The 16,228-nt window shown below is 34.1% G+C and overlaps 5 protein-coding genes across 10 annotated transcripts in view; 3 read left to right on the plus strand and 2 right to left on the minus strand.

Moving 5' to 3' along the window:
• The window catches only part of LOC124299223 (uncharacterized protein C1orf112 homolog), a 32,721-nt gene extending 20,678 nt beyond the window's left edge, over positions 1-12,043 (minus strand). Inside the window, exon 1 of the mRNA XM_046752275.1 lies at positions 11,753-12,043. The gene's annotated coding sequence lies outside the window, so the exon portion shown is untranslated. The remainder of the gene's footprint in view (positions 1-11,752) is intronic.
• On the plus strand, positions 170-6,469 carry LOC124299224 (E3 ubiquitin-protein ligase LRSAM1-like). Of its 4 annotated transcripts, none has more exons than XM_046752277.1 (13): positions 170-425; positions 810-1,052; positions 1,855-2,268; positions 2,358-2,402; positions 2,799-2,900; positions 2,958-3,066; positions 3,146-3,307; positions 3,385-3,484; positions 3,564-3,807; positions 3,921-4,046; positions 4,169-4,363; positions 4,454-4,672; positions 4,758-6,469. In XM_046752277.1, exons 1-13 carry the CDS (start codon positions 318-320, stop codon positions 4,881-4,883), a joined length of 2,193 nt encoding a protein of 730 aa, XP_046608233.1. In that variant the 5' UTR covers positions 170-317; the 3' UTR covers positions 4,884-6,469. The 4 variants fall into 4 exon arrangements, with proteins under 4 accessions (XP_046608233.1, XP_046608235.1, XP_046608236.1 ...); XM_046752279.1 differs by having other exon boundaries at positions 2,358-2,387; XM_046752280.1 differs by lacking the exon at positions 2,358-2,402 and having other exon boundaries at positions 171-425.
• Positions 5,704-7,759, minus strand: LOC124299229 (DNA polymerase epsilon subunit 3). Its single transcript, XM_046752288.1, has 2 exons — positions 7,537-7,759; positions 5,704-7,349 (listed from the first exon to the last, which is right to left on the minus strand). The coding sequence occupies exon 2, from the start codon at positions 7,347-7,349 to the stop codon at positions 6,972-6,974; it is 378 nt and encodes a 125-aa protein (XP_046608244.1). The 5' UTR covers positions 7,537-7,759; the 3' UTR covers positions 5,704-6,971.
• LOC124299226 (gamma-soluble NSF attachment protein-like) lies at positions 7,890-11,105 on the plus strand. 2 transcript variants are annotated; one of them, XM_046752285.1, is made up of 8 exons: positions 7,890-8,084; positions 8,207-8,274; positions 8,350-8,434; positions 8,643-8,660; positions 9,126-9,333; positions 9,423-9,671; positions 9,750-10,001; positions 10,127-11,105. In XM_046752285.1, exons 1-8 carry the CDS (start codon positions 8,035-8,037, stop codon positions 10,259-10,261), a joined length of 1,065 nt encoding a protein of 354 aa, XP_046608241.1. In that variant the 5' UTR covers positions 7,890-8,034; the 3' UTR covers positions 10,262-11,105. The 2 variants fall into 2 exon arrangements, with proteins under 2 accessions (XP_046608241.1, XP_046608242.1); XM_046752286.1 differs by lacking the exons at positions 8,207-8,274; positions 8,350-8,434; positions 8,643-8,660.
• A 150-nt stretch (positions 12,044-12,193) lies between the features above and the next one.
• On the plus strand, positions 12,194-15,829 carry LOC124298297 (uncharacterized). 2 transcript variants are annotated; one of them, XM_046750120.1, is made up of 5 exons: positions 12,194-12,375; positions 12,800-13,094; positions 13,556-14,198; positions 14,401-14,676; positions 14,823-15,829. In XM_046750120.1, exons 1-5 carry the CDS (start codon positions 12,345-12,347, stop codon positions 15,519-15,521), a joined length of 1,944 nt encoding a protein of 647 aa, XP_046606076.1. In that variant the 5' UTR covers positions 12,194-12,344; the 3' UTR covers positions 15,522-15,829. The 2 variants fall into 2 exon arrangements, with proteins under 2 accessions (XP_046606076.1, XP_046606077.1); XM_046750121.1 differs by having other exon boundaries at positions 12,803-13,094.
• Positions 15,830-16,228: the final 399 nt, after the last annotated feature.

Raw genomic sequence — 16,228 nt, forward strand, 5'->3', positions numbered from 1 at the left:
AACAACAACTGTAATACCGGTAGTCGATAAGACTGTGAAATCCTGCATTATCAACGATCAAAGATGAGGAATTCAGAAATTACCAACAGAAAACGGTTATTGTTTAGATATTTTGTACTTAGAATTTTAATGCGGTTTACGCTAGGTTTATGCATGTTGATAAACGCTGCGAATGGAAGGGCGGAGAAAGAAGAAGGGAGTCATCGTGAGTGTTGGTTTGGTTTTAAGAAAAACGTAATAAACTTAAATGTCAGAATCCCAGATATGTCTTAAATTCATTGCAATGGCACGATGACACGTGCTGAGGTGTATTCGTCATGTTTTTTTGCTGCTTTCACATCGAATCAATCATGTCAAATTTGGGAAAATATGGAAATAAAGTCCAAGTCGACTACAAAGCTCGCCTCGAACACAAATTGTATCTGGTAAGTGTCGTTTCTTTCATTTCAGAAGCATTTCTACATTTATGCATCAGTATTTATACATTTCGAGATTGAAAACAACGATCAGCTAGCTGTTATTTTGGAAAAGCAACATCACGATTTATCGTATTGCGCGCTAATATTTAACCATTCCAAAGTGAAAATATACGAATAAAAATAACGTACAAACTAATGACACACATATTTCATCAACCGTTGATAATAAACCTATGAGTCATGACGTAATTGAGTTGTTTATTCAGATGTCGAAAAGAGTGAATGCAAGGAAAAAAGAGCAGAAGGGAAAACGAGAAATTATGCAAGTTGCATTACACAAAAAAAAAATGATCGATTTATGTAAGATTTACATAATGTTTTTTTTTCCAGGCTCGAGAAAATCCAGAGCCGGTATTTGATATATCGGAATGTGCGCTGAAGAATGTTCCGTCTGGTATATATTCTCTGTGTAAAGTATTTAGGAAAAAAGTTCTATGGATGCAATGCAACAAGTTAAGTTCGCTGTCAGGAGGTGGTGCCTTAAGCGATCTATCCCTTCTCACAGTATTGGATCTACACGACAATTGCTTTACTTTTTTACCAAGCGATATAGCTTACCTTACATCGCTCAAGGTAATGTAATGCAATTCGGAAAACGCGATTGCGACTCGCTTTACTAATTTATTGAAATGCAGATTCAGTCACCTTGTGAACATTTTTTTTTAAACTCTGATTATTCCAAGGATGCGTCTGAAATTTCAATCGAGCAAGCTTGATCAAAAACTCGAGTTGCCACTGATAGTGAGTTACGATTATAAATTCCGGAGGTGTGAATGAAACCAAGTAAAATTATGGTTAAAAATTGTGCTAATCTATTAATTTATTGTTGGAACTTGTTTAGATCAAGCTTGATCAATTAAAGTGTTCAGGTACATAAAAGAAATCAGCGATGTGAATAGACATTCAAGCTTTCTAAAAATCGTTAATCGGCAAAACGTGATTCTTCTCAGTTAAAAATTTTCTTCTATTTAGAATTACATTTTCTTCGTGCAATAAAAATAACAACTCAAATATAGGCTTTTTTCTAGCATTATTATAAAATCAATTTGTTAAAGTAAACGCCTGGGATTCTACAAATTTTGTGAAAACCAAGTTATCTTTGTAAAAACCTTCAATTTGTTTGATCTAGCCAACCATCGTCAGTTGCCAATAACAATAATAAATGACAGAAATAACTTTCCCAAAACCCTATATCTTTATGAGTGATATAAACGTTTTTTTATTATATGAGTAATAAATTTTGTATGTACTCAATTTATCAAAAGTAATTCATAGTGGTTCTTTCAATGAGACATCGATAATGTCACTAACAAATGTGGATACTCCACAACCGTACAGTACGAATGTAAATTGTTGATTATTTTTTTGCTTGCAGGAACTGTATCTACAAAATAATACGATCAGGAAGTTACCAATTGAAATACTCAATCTAACAAATTTATCAGTTCTGAATGTCGCTCAAAATAACTTGAAATATTTACCGGAACCAATGGGAGAGCTACGCCGGCTCACCGTGCTTGACATAAGCCATAACAAACACCTCGATAAGCTACCAAAATCACTAGGTTACTCACAGTTGTTATCAGAGATAAAAATTGAAGGACTGAAACTTTCTTACCCACCACAGGACGTAATATCTGGTGGCGTTGTTGTGATAGTTGCGTTTCTGGCTAAGGAATCTGGAGTTGAATACACCCCGGAAAATTGTATCCAAACAACGAACACCAGTCGAAATTCAAGCTCTGAAAATAGACAAATGAGCTATCAGAATGTAGACAATGATATTCAGGTTCAACTTATTGATATTTTTCATCGATGGATCTATGTTGTAACCACTGCACCGCCATAGTTAATCATTTTATAATTTTCCATTTTTAGGCGACGTTAATGAAGTTAGAAAAAAACAAGGCATGTTTTTACGTTGTTCGTAAGCTTCATTTATTTTTCATTGCAACATTATCCTCATAGCTTAACGCACATTGTAGGTTCCAAATTATTGCTCACTATTCATACATAATTAATATTTACTCATAACTACCTATTTCAATTTTCATATTTTATACGTATTCGGTAACCCAAGGTAAATTTTTGAAAATAGTCGTTGAAGAAATGTAAGAACGTTATCATTCGTGAAAATTTTACTTTACCAGTTTAAATGATCAATTCATTTGCTATTCATTCCTTCATTGCACACTTTTTGTTTCTCTTTGGATGTAGTAATGTGAGCGTTTTGTTTTCTCAGCACTTTCAATTTGGGTGCCGAAATTAGCTTGATGTGTAGCACCAATTTACTCTACTAACAATATGTATTTAATTCAGGAACACCGACAACACGCGCTTTTAGAAGTGGAGAAAAATATTCGCGAGCAACAAAAATATGAGCACGAATTGCAGTCCTCAATAAAAGCTCACAGAGAAAAGGTGAGAAAAACTTGTTGAAATCCAATTTCCATTTTATTTAATACTACGAATTCAAAGCTACTGGAGGATTTGGCGTTGCAACAAACACAGTTGGAGCAAGAAATCGAAAAGGTTCAACAGGAAAGAGACAATGATCGGGCACGCTTGCTATCTTATATCTATAATGGTAAAGCACTGGTTATTGACGACTGTAATATAAAAAAAAATTTTTTTAGATAAAAACTCATACTCCAATGATATTTCAGCTGAAAAAGAAGCTGACAATGTGATCAAGGAATTCCTGCATCATAGCGAAGAAGAGAGACAGAGCCAGGCAGAACTTTTGGAGAAAGAAAAACTCGAGGAAGTTCAATTACTGGCGGCAAGTCATTCGGCACAATTCAATTTGCGTACAAAAGACACCCTCAGTAAGTTAGAAGATTTTTGTACAACAATACTGATACATTTTGACATGAAATAAAATTCCTACATATTATTTTTTCAGGTGCTATGGAAGAGTTGCTGGGACAGGAACTTCTAACTGAACAAAAACTTGAAGAGTATACCAAATTCCGTGATTATACCGCCCAATCTTTACTGGGCTTGTAAGCATTGAAAGGAAAAACTGATTATCTTCAGACTATTTAATTTCACGAGACTATTAATTCCTAAATTTCATTACAGAGAAGTAAGAAACAATGATCACTTAACGCAGATAGTACAAGATCAAGAAAGAACAAGGCAAGATTTAGTAATCAGTCTGCGTAAAGATGAAGCACTACAAAAGGCTGCTGTCACTGCGTTACTTGAACGCAGTGATACACGCTCCTGGAGTATCGTGCAACAAGTTAATCTTGTTCAAGCGCAGCTTGCGAATCTCACCGCCATTGAGTTGGAAAAACGAAAATTAGAAACAAACCAGCAGATCGTAAGAAATTCAATTACTGCAATCATCCGTGAAAATTTATCTAGATTATTGCAACTCCTATGACATACAAAAGCAAATATCCAATTAATCATATTTGAAACTTTCTCTTTCAGAATGATATCGCTGACAAAAGGGTGACCTTGAGTATCATTCTTATGGACTTGTTACAGCAGCAGGAAAATCGGAGACAACAGCTAATAGAAACCATTAATCAAATTGCGCAACAGCAACATACAGATGTGAGTAATATATTTAATATCTTCTTCCACATTTGAAACTTTTCAAGTTTTGAGCATAGATTTGTGCGGTAATTGTGGTATCGAGCAAAAATAACTGAACATTTACGTTTTTACTATTAAAGAGTTCAAGAAGAGGCAGCCAATTCTGGCTAATGCAATACCAATCACTCATGGAAACCAGGCCTCAAGGCTTACTGGAGACACTGGAGCCAATGTTAGTCAGACATTTAGCTATTGCAGGAGTGATGCATTGTCTCCCATTTTTGAGTACAATACAGTCACTTTTGCCACATATTACTCATGAGGATTTAATAGAGGTGAGGACATAAAATTATCAAAGAAAATGGAAAACTATGAATCGAAATCAACTTCAAAAACTGAATAATTTGGCAATTGTTTTTTCACAGGTTGGAATCAAGAGCGCAAATGATCGAACAGCAATCATATTAGCTACAGAAAATTATCTAGCAGAGAAAAAGCTGCATGCTAGCGAGCATTTGCACGAGATACCATCTGTCGTACCGTCTGCTCCAGAAGACAAAGTTGGCACAAGTTCTAAGATGGATAAAAACGAAGATTCACAGGGCATAAATTCCACGGAATGTGTTATCTGCCTCGACATGGCTGTGAGTTTCATAATATTCAGTTTCAAAATTGAAAATTTAACATGTTTCCTTGTAATGCGACAACCTGTTTCATTGCATATTTCAGTGTCAAGTTATTTTCCTTCCCTGTGGACACATGTGCTGTTGCACAGAATGTGCGAATAAAGTAGCAACGGAGTGTCCAATGTGTCGCAGTGTTGTTGAGCGTAGAATACGAGTTTTAACAACATGATCACAGCGATATGTTCTACAAAACTCGCACAACATTTGAAGAATGTTTTAATTAGTCAGACGATTTGGTGAACTGCAAAGTGTGAAAGAAAACAACGCCATACCCCTGTTTTGTATTATGAAGACATAAAAGTTGGTTTGTAAAAATATTCTATCTTTTATTTTAAAATATCTATTGTGTTATGGTTGATGCAAGTAGATCCTTGGATAAAATTTGCATACTTGCATCACTATACAGACTAGACTTAATGTGCGAAGCTCAAGAGAACATGATGTTTCCATAAGAAAATCATTGCATATTTATCCAGTATTTAAAAATAGTGTGAACATCTCAGAAAGCCAATGATAAAAATGCTTGGATAATGTCTTGTTATTTCTACAGATTTCTTTCTTTCTTTGTGTACTGAAATAGAGACAGAATTGAATGTGCAAGACAAACAATTTTTATTATAAAATATTTTTCATGGTGATGTATATTTCATTCTCAAGTTAAGTATCAAAATATTGGACAAGTTTCAACCAAAATCTATGATTCAAGTTGATGAGCACTTATCGAAAATGCAAATCATAAATATCTATGTATAATATTTATATACATTTGATATAGAATTTTTAATGTTTATTTGCTTATAAATTTTTCTATCAAAATTACATTTCTCAAAGAACGATATTAAAGAATTTAAATGTCCTTAAAAGTTTCTAAACTACTGTTAAAATATGAATAGTAAAGCCAAGTATGATTACAATTACTAATGCAGGATATGAAAATGATCCGAAATTATTCTAAACTACGAGTAATGGTAAATTTTTGCTAAATAACATTTAAGTGGTACTACTCGTTAAGAATGCCTAACTATTGGAAGGCGGCGCTATATATATACATCGCAGTTAATTCAGATGAAAAATTCTTTGATTACTAGAAATAATTAGAATTCGTTCAATTTTAATAAACAGCGCTGATCAAGAAATAGTAGCTTGAGTAGTCAATAATTTTATGCTAGTCTTTCTTTGCATGTTTTGTAAACATAAAGTGCCATATATACACATACAATTAATTCTTACATATAAGATATTATTGCGATGTGTTTACCTATGTAAAGTAAGTAAACGGAACTGAGATATAAGCTAGGCATAAGATATAACTTTATAACATAGTGAAGGAGAAGACACAAAGTAAACCAATATTACAGAACGAAATATGGATTCGATAGGCATGTCTCTAATTGATTAGACTCACTACTATTGGTAAACAGAATACTAAACACTGTTCGTAGTGAAATGAAAAATTCCATTAATTTAGCATAGAATGATCGAATTGTAGTCATTTCCTATACCGCACATTCTGCACTTGATTTAAAAATCCACATAGAAAGAACATTGCTAATCTTTCTTATTCTCATACGGAGTTTTAGAACAAGCGGAGTAAATGTTTTTTAACCCTATAGTCTATACCTACCATTACTGTAAGCTTGCAAGATTGTTCAATTATTGATCTAATGATATTGAATGAAAAAAAAGAAAACTACATGTATATGTATATATATATTACTATGTATATTATTATGTACCCATTGAGATACACACTTTAACGAACGATTTCTGCATAAATATTATGTAATCTATTTACTCTCACACCAATATTGTCTTATATACAATTAATAAAATTTTCTGAGACTGTTTGCATATTGTTCGTCATACAATTCAATGCCACAAACTATTGAATTCGTGATACAATTCAAAAAAGCGGAAGCCTGGTGACTCACCAAAACTTTGTCAGAATAGTATGCAACCCTTCCATCACATGACCCACTTGTACAAAATGTATTGCAGTAATGATTTTGTAAAAGCACAGGTGTCACATTAACGATTCATGATAATGTCAATTTGGAAAAGGAGAAAGTAATAAAACATAAGTAGATACTTCGAGGGGAAAATAATAATAATAATCAGGATTTGAGTGAAAAAAAAAAATATTCTTATATTATTCAATATAAATTGTGGTTTACACACAGCCTATACATATACTTAAGTTAAAAATCCGATGTATTAAATAGTGTGTGAATGTAAAAAATGCAAAAAAAAGTAGAAGCTACTCAGCGTCTTCGCAAACGATTTCTTCCACTTCTTCGTCATCTTTCTTCTGTTGTTTTCTCTTTGTAGTCGCATCCTTTTTTTCCTTCTGTGACTTTTTGAAATTTTCCAATGCCTCTTGGAGCGGTTCAAGAAATTGGTCAAACTCAATTTCTTCAATAGCTTGAATAACGTCAGTACCACTGATAGTTTTTCTTTTTCCTTTTTTAGCGATTGTATTGGCAGTTGACGTTATGTACAATATAAAAATCGAAGCAGCTTTTGCGACCGCCGCTCGTGCTTCTTTGCCAATATTGACTCCGTCCGGCAGAGATTCCTTAATTATTCTTGTTACAACAGCATTAGGGAGATTCAAGTCTTCTAATCTCTCAGCCATCTATTGAGGTGAAGCATTATTCGTTAATTCGCGAAGAGAGAATTTCAAAATTATATTGTCGTGAAATATTAAAACACGTTTTACAATGGCAGAAAATTCGTCGAAAAAAGTGAGAGAAATTTTGAGGTTATAAAAACTACGATACCGAGAATTTAGACAACGTGATGAGAAAAATTGATGCACTTACCTTTAGCTTTTACGATTGAATGATTTTCAACGGAAGGTAAATAAAAAGTAGAATATCAGCAAGTGGTGACGTTTCAATTGAGTTTGACTTCGTTTTCGTCGATATTTCAATCAGATTTTATAAGTAATTATTGTATCACCGAGGGACGCGACTGTGAATTTGAAAATCAAATATAAACATGTCGTGTATTCGCTCCATAAACTTCATTCGCGGTAGGGTGATGTTTTTTTTTTTTTTTTTTTTTTTATCCATCATGCGATTCTGAGACGCCATCTACAGGATTTTACAAAGTACCATATTTTCGTCTAGTTTTCGTGACTCATTGTCAGGACATTTTCAAATGAGTTTACGAACACGCCCAAGGTTTCTGCTTCGTAGTACGGAATACGTCGTCTGCATTTCACGGATTGAATTGATTTGACACAAGAAAATTTGACAGTAATATTTTTGCGAAAAAACAAAGTGATTTTACAAACGTGAGCCAACATTTTGAGAAAAATGTCAAAAATGGAGGAAGGAATGGCCCACATTCGGCAGGCCGAAAAAAGGTGAGATTTTTTTCTTAGTACATCAATCCAAATTAGAAAAGAATTTGATCATTTTAACTCCCTAACCAGTAAAAACGTACCATTAATTTAGATCATAATAATTTATTAATTTTCTCCCCTAGTTTAAAAACGTCACTTTTAAAGTGGAGACCTGATTTTGAAATCGCTGCTGATGAATACTCCCATGCGGGTAAATATACCATGCGATAATATATTTGCGCGCCTCATTACTGTCAATATTTAATCTTCTCCTTCCATTCAACAGCCACCTGTTTTCGAAATGCAAAAGCTTTTCAACAGTGCAAGGAATGCCTAATGAAGGCTTCAGACTGTCACAAACAGAACAGATCGTATCCTTTCAAACATCGATCAGTGTTTTTTGAATTTTCATGGTTTACTTTTTCATTAACGATGAATTCTGTACATAATTTTCTTATATCGAAATCGAAAGTTTTTGAATCAGTATAAAACATGCAGATCATGCGTCAGAGTTTTCATCTGTTTCGACGGAACAATTTTTTCTCTGGTTTATAGTTAAATCCTTAATTAGTTTAATAGATGGTTTCACGCTGCAAAGTAAGTATGGCCAATTGACTCAAAGACTCAAGCAGACTTTAAAACTTGGAAAACGATGCTTGGTTTATAGAAACTGGACATACGGTATTTTATCAAGTGGATGAAAAAAAGCGAAAATGAAAAATATTTTCCAAATACAGAATAATAAAAACCAATGTATGCAAATCAGCATTGTTTTTGTTTCAAATAATTATCTCAAGTGTTAAAATAATTTACCGAACCATATTCGTTTTAATTTGATCCAGATCTAGATCGAATCTAGATCAGATCTAGTCTTAGCATTCTTTGCCATGGCTATGATTTTACTCCCAAATTGTACGAAATTGATATAAAACAAATATCCGTTTTCATAAGTATAAAAGGCTTTCTAAAAATAGTTTGCATAAGCACCTTCAAAAAAAAAAATGTTGAGCATACAAATGGTGGTTTCATAAACTAAATAAAATGACTAATAATGTTGTGTAGGAGTATGGAACAGGCACTTCTAGTGTGCAAGGAATTAGGAAATTTAACCGAAGTACCGAAATTGGCACATTCTGCATGTTCGTTATATCAGCAACACGGCTCACCTGAATCAGGTGCTTCGGTACTGGATAAAGCAGCTAAATTATTGGAAGCTACTGAACCCGCACAAGCTCTGGAGTTGTACAAGCGTGCAGCTGATGTTGTTATGGTATAAGAAATAATTTCATAATGACAAAAAGCCTGATAGTATTTCCAGCGTTAGAGATTAAAAAATAATACGGCTATAAAATGTTACAGAGTGAAGACAGTCCGAGACAAGCGGCTGAATACATGAGCAAAGTAGCTAGAATTCTAGTAAAACTAAAAATGTACGATCAAGCTGCAGACGCGATTCGTAGGGAGATTGGAATGCATCAACAGATAGATCACACTCCGTCTGTAGGACGACTAGCGGTAGCACTAGTATTGGTTCAACTCGCCAGAGGGGATCAAGTGGCAGCAGAAAAGGCGTTCAAAGAATGGGGAAACTACTGCGACGTTCCCGAGGCAAGTAGACTAAAGGAATCGTTATTAATTAAGGCATGTAAAGGACGTATAATAATGTAAAATTGGCATTTTCCACAGGTACAAACTCTGGAAATGCTACTACAGGCCTACGACAACGAGGATGCAGATTCTGCAAGGTCAGCATTGAACAGTCCTTTCATCAAACACATGGATGTAGAATACGCCAAATTAGCAAGAGGGCTTCCTCTGCCGCAAGTAGAATATGCAGTTCCACCGGCTGGTGTTCGACCAAATGCCGCAGCTTCTTACATATCGCCAAATGCTACCAAACTTACTAGCCAAGCGACGGTTGAGGCTGAAGTTAATCAGGTAATGGTCGCTGGGCTCGAGTTACATTTTGTGACCAGCTGTTGAGTACAACTCTCGATGTGTTCATCTGAAGTAAGGTTTATCACCATAAATTGTTAAAGACGATATATTCTTTTTTGTAACAGGAAGACAATGCTGCAGACGTTGCTAGCGGACAAGTCGGTCAAGGCAATCCAAAAGCAAATCCGGTCATAGAGCCAAAAGAAAGTTCAACAAAAGAAGAAGAGCCGGAAGATGAGTATGAAGGGGGACTTTGCTGATTTGTTAAATTTTGACTGATGCTATTGTTTAGGTATAAGAATCCGTAGTAACATAAAGTAACTGTCGATAGGTGGTTATTGTTTGTGAATTATTAGCTACTCAATATCTTCCGCTTTACTCTGCATTTATATTTACTACTATCCAAATAGTGTATAAACTGTTGCAATGACGTTTGCATCTATTTCCTATGATTCAAATAGCGTCAATGGTGCAATACTCGTATGCAGAGATAAATTTGTACAACGATATGTTGATTATTGTAGATGCCTGGCAAAAATACGAATATTTCTGTCGCGCACGTGATTTAAATAATATGCACAGAAAAATTATGCAAATTACATTTTGCAGCAAGATTTTCTCCATTATCCTTGAAATTTTAAATGCGAATATTTCTTAAACAGTTGTTTCAAATTTTTGTTAGTAGTCTATTTTGTTTAAATAGTCTTAATGTATTGATAATGATGAAGCGCGAACTTTCATCCATAATCGGCGAGACATTTAAATATTCCAATTACATGAGAAAGAAATCATAGTGAAAGATTTTTACTATGCAAGATGATTGAAAATCTGGACATTCGCCTACAGTTATGCCAATCAGAGGATTTGATTAGAAACGGTTTTGCCGGAGTGATTAATTATTTGTAACTTTATGAAAATGAAAAGATTAATCAAACATAGGAGTAATAAAGTGAAACTAATATGTATCGCTTTAATTTATTTAAATATACTGTACGATAAGTAATGTTTGATTTTTAATTGTAAAACAACTAATGTATGTCACATAACAATTCCTTGTCAAGACAAAATAAATAAAATAAAGTTATTCAGTGATTCTAAAAATAAGATTCACTTCCATCATCGAGCCTTCGGGGATTCATTCAAACTCACATGCATGTAATTTTTGGCTATTGTTAGTCGGTCGAGTCAAAAAAGATGCGAAAAAAAGGTTTAAAATGTGAAAATGTGGATGATCGAGTTCAATTTCATTGAACCGATATTTGCTTTGTACAAACAAAACTCAAAAACCAATATTTTTTATTTATAAACTCAGTTATTAACAACTTTAGATGGAGCTCATATGGTTGAACATTTTCCTTTTTTACGCCAACTTTCAAAAATTTTTCACATTTCATTTGTAAATGGATATTCTACAAATCATACCTAAGATATATTTTTGATAATAACATCATAAAATACTTATTGTTTAAATAATTTGTAGAATATTCATTTACAGAGTGAGCGATAATACATCGAAATTGAACCGTTGACATGGTTTTGACCATTTTTCGAATATATCATATTCCGAAACTTGTTTCCAAGAAGTTTTCTAAAAAGGGTATAAATATAACGCTTCAATAATATTTACCCAACTTTGCGTGAAATTCAAAACTTTAATACTCTGTCAATAGGTTACGTTTCAGTGGTCACACGCGGCTCAATGCACATATATTATACAGATGTAAACATGCCGAGATTTGAAAATTACTCACCCGTTTTTGCTATGAAAAATCTGTTGACATTAGCTAGTAAAATTCCACGTTCGTCGAGTTTTATCACCGGATCACTTTATAGCCTTTATGTTCACTTATCCACAATTGCAAAATCAGATATCACAGAATTGTTTAGAATTCATGAAAAACCCGCGGGAACCTCTAAATACCTAGCCACATCTTTGAGCTCACTACCACACACTACTCACTACGTAATTCGTGTCTGCCTATGGTTCTGCCGTGTCCGCCACGGTGCTCGCACCGAATGGCACCGAACTGAACTGAAATTACTGAAATGAACGGAGTGTGGGTTCCCTAGAATTAGAATCCACGGTGAAAACTGGCGTAGAGTGCAGCACCGTCAAGAGTTGTTGCGTTCCACCCGAGTTTTAGATACCAATATTTAACGTATGTGTGAGATAAACCAGCACTGCAATGAATAACGTTGGTAACTCGGAAATACACGGGGAATCCCCATCTTTCTCATTTTTCGTGTATGCATGTCTATGACGCAGGATGCACACGTGATTCGCTGGGTCGATTTGGATATTATTTAGCTCAAGCGTTACAACAATTCTAAAAACTTGGAATCATGAGTGATATAACCACGGATGAAGAAACAGGTATTTAATCAACATTTTAATTTACATTTAAGCGACTCGATATTCAACAGTAAGCATTACTCTGCGTGGTCCCTACATGTATGTATGTACGTACTTAACCACCTCTGCGCAGTGAAGCTTGGATCACGCGTTTTCAAACAAAAATGAGCATCCTTGAATTTTTTCAATACAAAAAGTATTCTATCGAAATTCGTGGCTTTGTGTGAATGTAAAGCTTCGACTTTTTTTTTTTTTTAACTTTGTACGATAATGATCAGGTTATAGTATATAGGTGGCTATGTTGTTGACATTTCGCGGGCTAACGTAATTAATTTAGGTAGAATAATTTTTATATTGATGTCTTAATAAAATCGAAGTTCACCATATTCGTCAAGAAGACTCAGAATAATTAATAATGCTGGCATAACTTTTTAATGTTTTATAGTAGTTTCCTCTGCATCTCAGGAAAGTTTGGAAATTGATACGAATCGTCAATTTAGAATGGAACTCAGCTGTCCGTTCACTTGGGACATGGAGGATACTATTAAAAGTCGAATTAAATTACTGGACACAATCGAATATCGTTTGGAAACTGTTACTGATATACAAGACGATTTTCCAGAATTTGTAGTGATATATCATCTTTTGCTAGTGTACGAAAATACATTAAATGATGAGCTGTCGGCTGCCACCCAATGCATTATGGATGCTGAAAAGTGTTTGACAGATATTAAAGAAAAGTTTGTACCCAAATTTCCGTTTTAACAATCTAGTATCACCAACATAAGTTTATATGTTGTGGCTTGTTGCACTTCAGAGTGAATTCACATGGATCGCTTCAGATATTTCAAATATTTGCGTGTCCTTAATTTTTGACTGATCCATATGTTTATTTAAATAGTTTACCAGAACTGGTTATAAAACCGGTCAAGCTTACCAAATTACATTATATGAGGTTGAAGATAGTAACGTTAATGTAACGAAACATCTAGTGAAAAAATCATAAATGCACAATTTTAGAATAACTTTAAGGAAGTTGGCTTTTCAAAATAAGAGTATGTTTTGTTTATCATGGTTTACCAAATTTCATACATTTCTAAAGGTGCGAAGTAACGATTTTTCCTAAACATGCATCGTTACAGTAATGTTACTGACTATTCATGCTTCATTTTATTACTGAAATTTTCTCTTTTAATACCAGGAAAACACTTGTAAACGTAGAAAACGTTTTACAACATATTTTAATTGGAACGAAATACCATGTGCTCAAGAAGCTGGAACAGTTGAAAGAAGCGAATGACCTTTTGAAGAGGATTTGTCCTATTGATGGCATGAATAACGTGGAATTGGCTATGTTGAATGGATGCAAGTGTTTAGCCTGGTCACTGTATAATGCAACCGATAAATTGGAGGCGATAACATATGCACAGAAAGCTATTGAATACGAAACTGACAATGGCAAATGGTATTTTTTGTTGGGAAAAAATTACAGAAGATTGAGAAGGAGGGATAATTCTCTAGCTAACCGGCCAAATCAACAAGAAGCAAAAGCCTTCGAGACAGCTTACAAAATTTCAAAAAGAGTTTTGTTCGGTGTATCTTTGGCTCAAATGTATCGAGAGTCTGGAAACTACGATGAAGCTAATAAAATCTATGAGCAAATTTATGCTCTTAAACCGAATTGCACCAAAGTGCAACTGCAATTGGCCCTTGGTTTTATACGAATGAAAAAATGTCGATTGGCAAAAAATTGTTTGGATTTTGTAGCTGAAAAGATGCCTAACTCTCCGGCATATGCACACTACATGGGTATATATGAGGAAAAGTGCAACAGAAATTTTGAAGTAATGGGTTATAAATTATGTCCAGTAAATGCCAATCCGTCCTTATTTGCTTTATTAATATTTCAGCTGGGTGTTTTCTGCATTGATTTAAACCAAAGTATCATTGCAAATTACGAAAAATATAATATCTAAAATATTATTGTCCATAGATACGTGAAAAGCAGAAGAATAACCGTTTAATAATTATTGATTGAATTTCTAGGCTGCCCTTCCATATTATACAGCAGCAATACAGGGCACAAATTTTGCGGCAGAGTGCCAATACATGAAATGTAAGAAAATCGTTGAAGGTGTTTGGGATCCACTACCGTACATGTTGGAATTGTTGAATAAATACGCACAAGACTCTGATCATGTAAAACAACAGATAAACATTACTATTGGATCGTATTATCTCTTTGAAATGCAGGACATTTTAAATGCATGTCAATATATTACCAATGCTATAAAAATTAAACCAAATGCTAAGGCACTAAGGGTATGTAATTAATGTACAGACATTATCAATGCATTCCAAATATGAACATATGATATGAATCATTTCAAAATGTTCACGTTTAATATTAATCATAAAACCAAAAAATTATATGAATAATTTTAACATTTGGATTTTTCGCATTTCAGGAACATTTTGATTTATTCCGTGGATACAAAGTGAATATATACCATGTATTGGCAAAAGAAATTGCATTCGTAAAACAAACCAAGTCGACAATTTTCAGTGATGATGAAATGGAAATATTGAACGACACAGTGCAGCTCTGTAATAGGAATTGTAAAGATTTACCTTCAATCTCTACATCTGAATTACACACGTCGAGTCAACCAACGGCAAAGAGCTTCCACGATTATCATCGAGGTTCTGTCAATGCGAAAGGGAATAACAGAAGTGAAAGAGGTCGTACAAATCGAGGCTCTGCACCAAATGTTACTCCGAGGTGGCCGGCTCGTGACACCCAAAATTATGCCAGAGGATTTCATCAAGGTTCTGTGAATGCAGAAGGGATTACCAGACGTGGTCGTACATCAAATCGTGGCTCTATACCCAATCATATTCCGAGAAATGTTGATAATACCCAGGGGCGTGCTCAAGGATGCGGGAGGACAAGCCGTGAGTTGCAGAGTAACCGAGGCAGTTGTAAGGAATCGCATTCGTTGAGTGCATCCAGAAATACAGGAGGGTCCGGATTCACAAATCGTGAGCAAGGCGTGCAAAAAATGAGATCTGTAAGTCATAACGTCTCATTGTCAGACAACGACGGTGAAGCAATGGTATCGTGTTCCCTTGTGAGAACCTTTAAAAATCTAGATATGCAAAAGTGAGTTTACCTCACGGTAATCACTTTGAACGTTCGGCTGAAATCATGATGTAAATCATTATTACGAATTCTATGAAAATATTTCAGGTTGAATTCTTTAACGAAGAAAGTTATTTCGTGTGTATAAAATATCATGCTCAGCAAATATCTGAATCTGAAAAAGTTTCATACTGTTGAGTATTATGTTTTGTTTCTAATATCTATTTTTACTGAAGAGTGTTTATTTTGTGAGATAAATTTGAAAGTGTATCGTTAATATTCATATATTTTCCTGTGTAGTTTTTTTATTAATTAAGAGAGAAAAAAAAAACAAATAAAATTTATATCAACAGTTAACAAATACGTTATATTGAATTAATTTATTTAATACAAGTTTAGAATGAATGCTAAATCCAAGCATCGGTAATAAACAATTAATAAATTTTATATACACATTTTAATTACATACGTAGTCAGTAACTTATTATTAGACAACAATGTGCCACCATTCTTTTTTACAAGGCTAAAAAGCAATGATCGAGTTTCGCTATCATACAAAATGATACGCTATCACATACCCGTAAAGATTCACAATAAAATGCCGTATTTGGATGCTCGCACGTAGGTACATTCACATATCGCCGCCATGATTCTATTGGATTACAAATCAATGCAGTTCAATGCATTATATTGATCAATGAACAATATTTTACAGTGTAGGGGATTCAAATA

This window comes from Neodiprion virginianus, chromosome 2 (assembly GCF_021901495.1).
Source record: "Neodiprion virginianus isolate iyNeoVirg1 chromosome 2, iyNeoVirg1.1, whole genome shotgun sequence".
Lineage (NCBI taxonomy): Eukaryota > Metazoa > Arthropoda > Insecta > Hymenoptera > Diprionidae > Neodiprion > Neodiprion virginianus.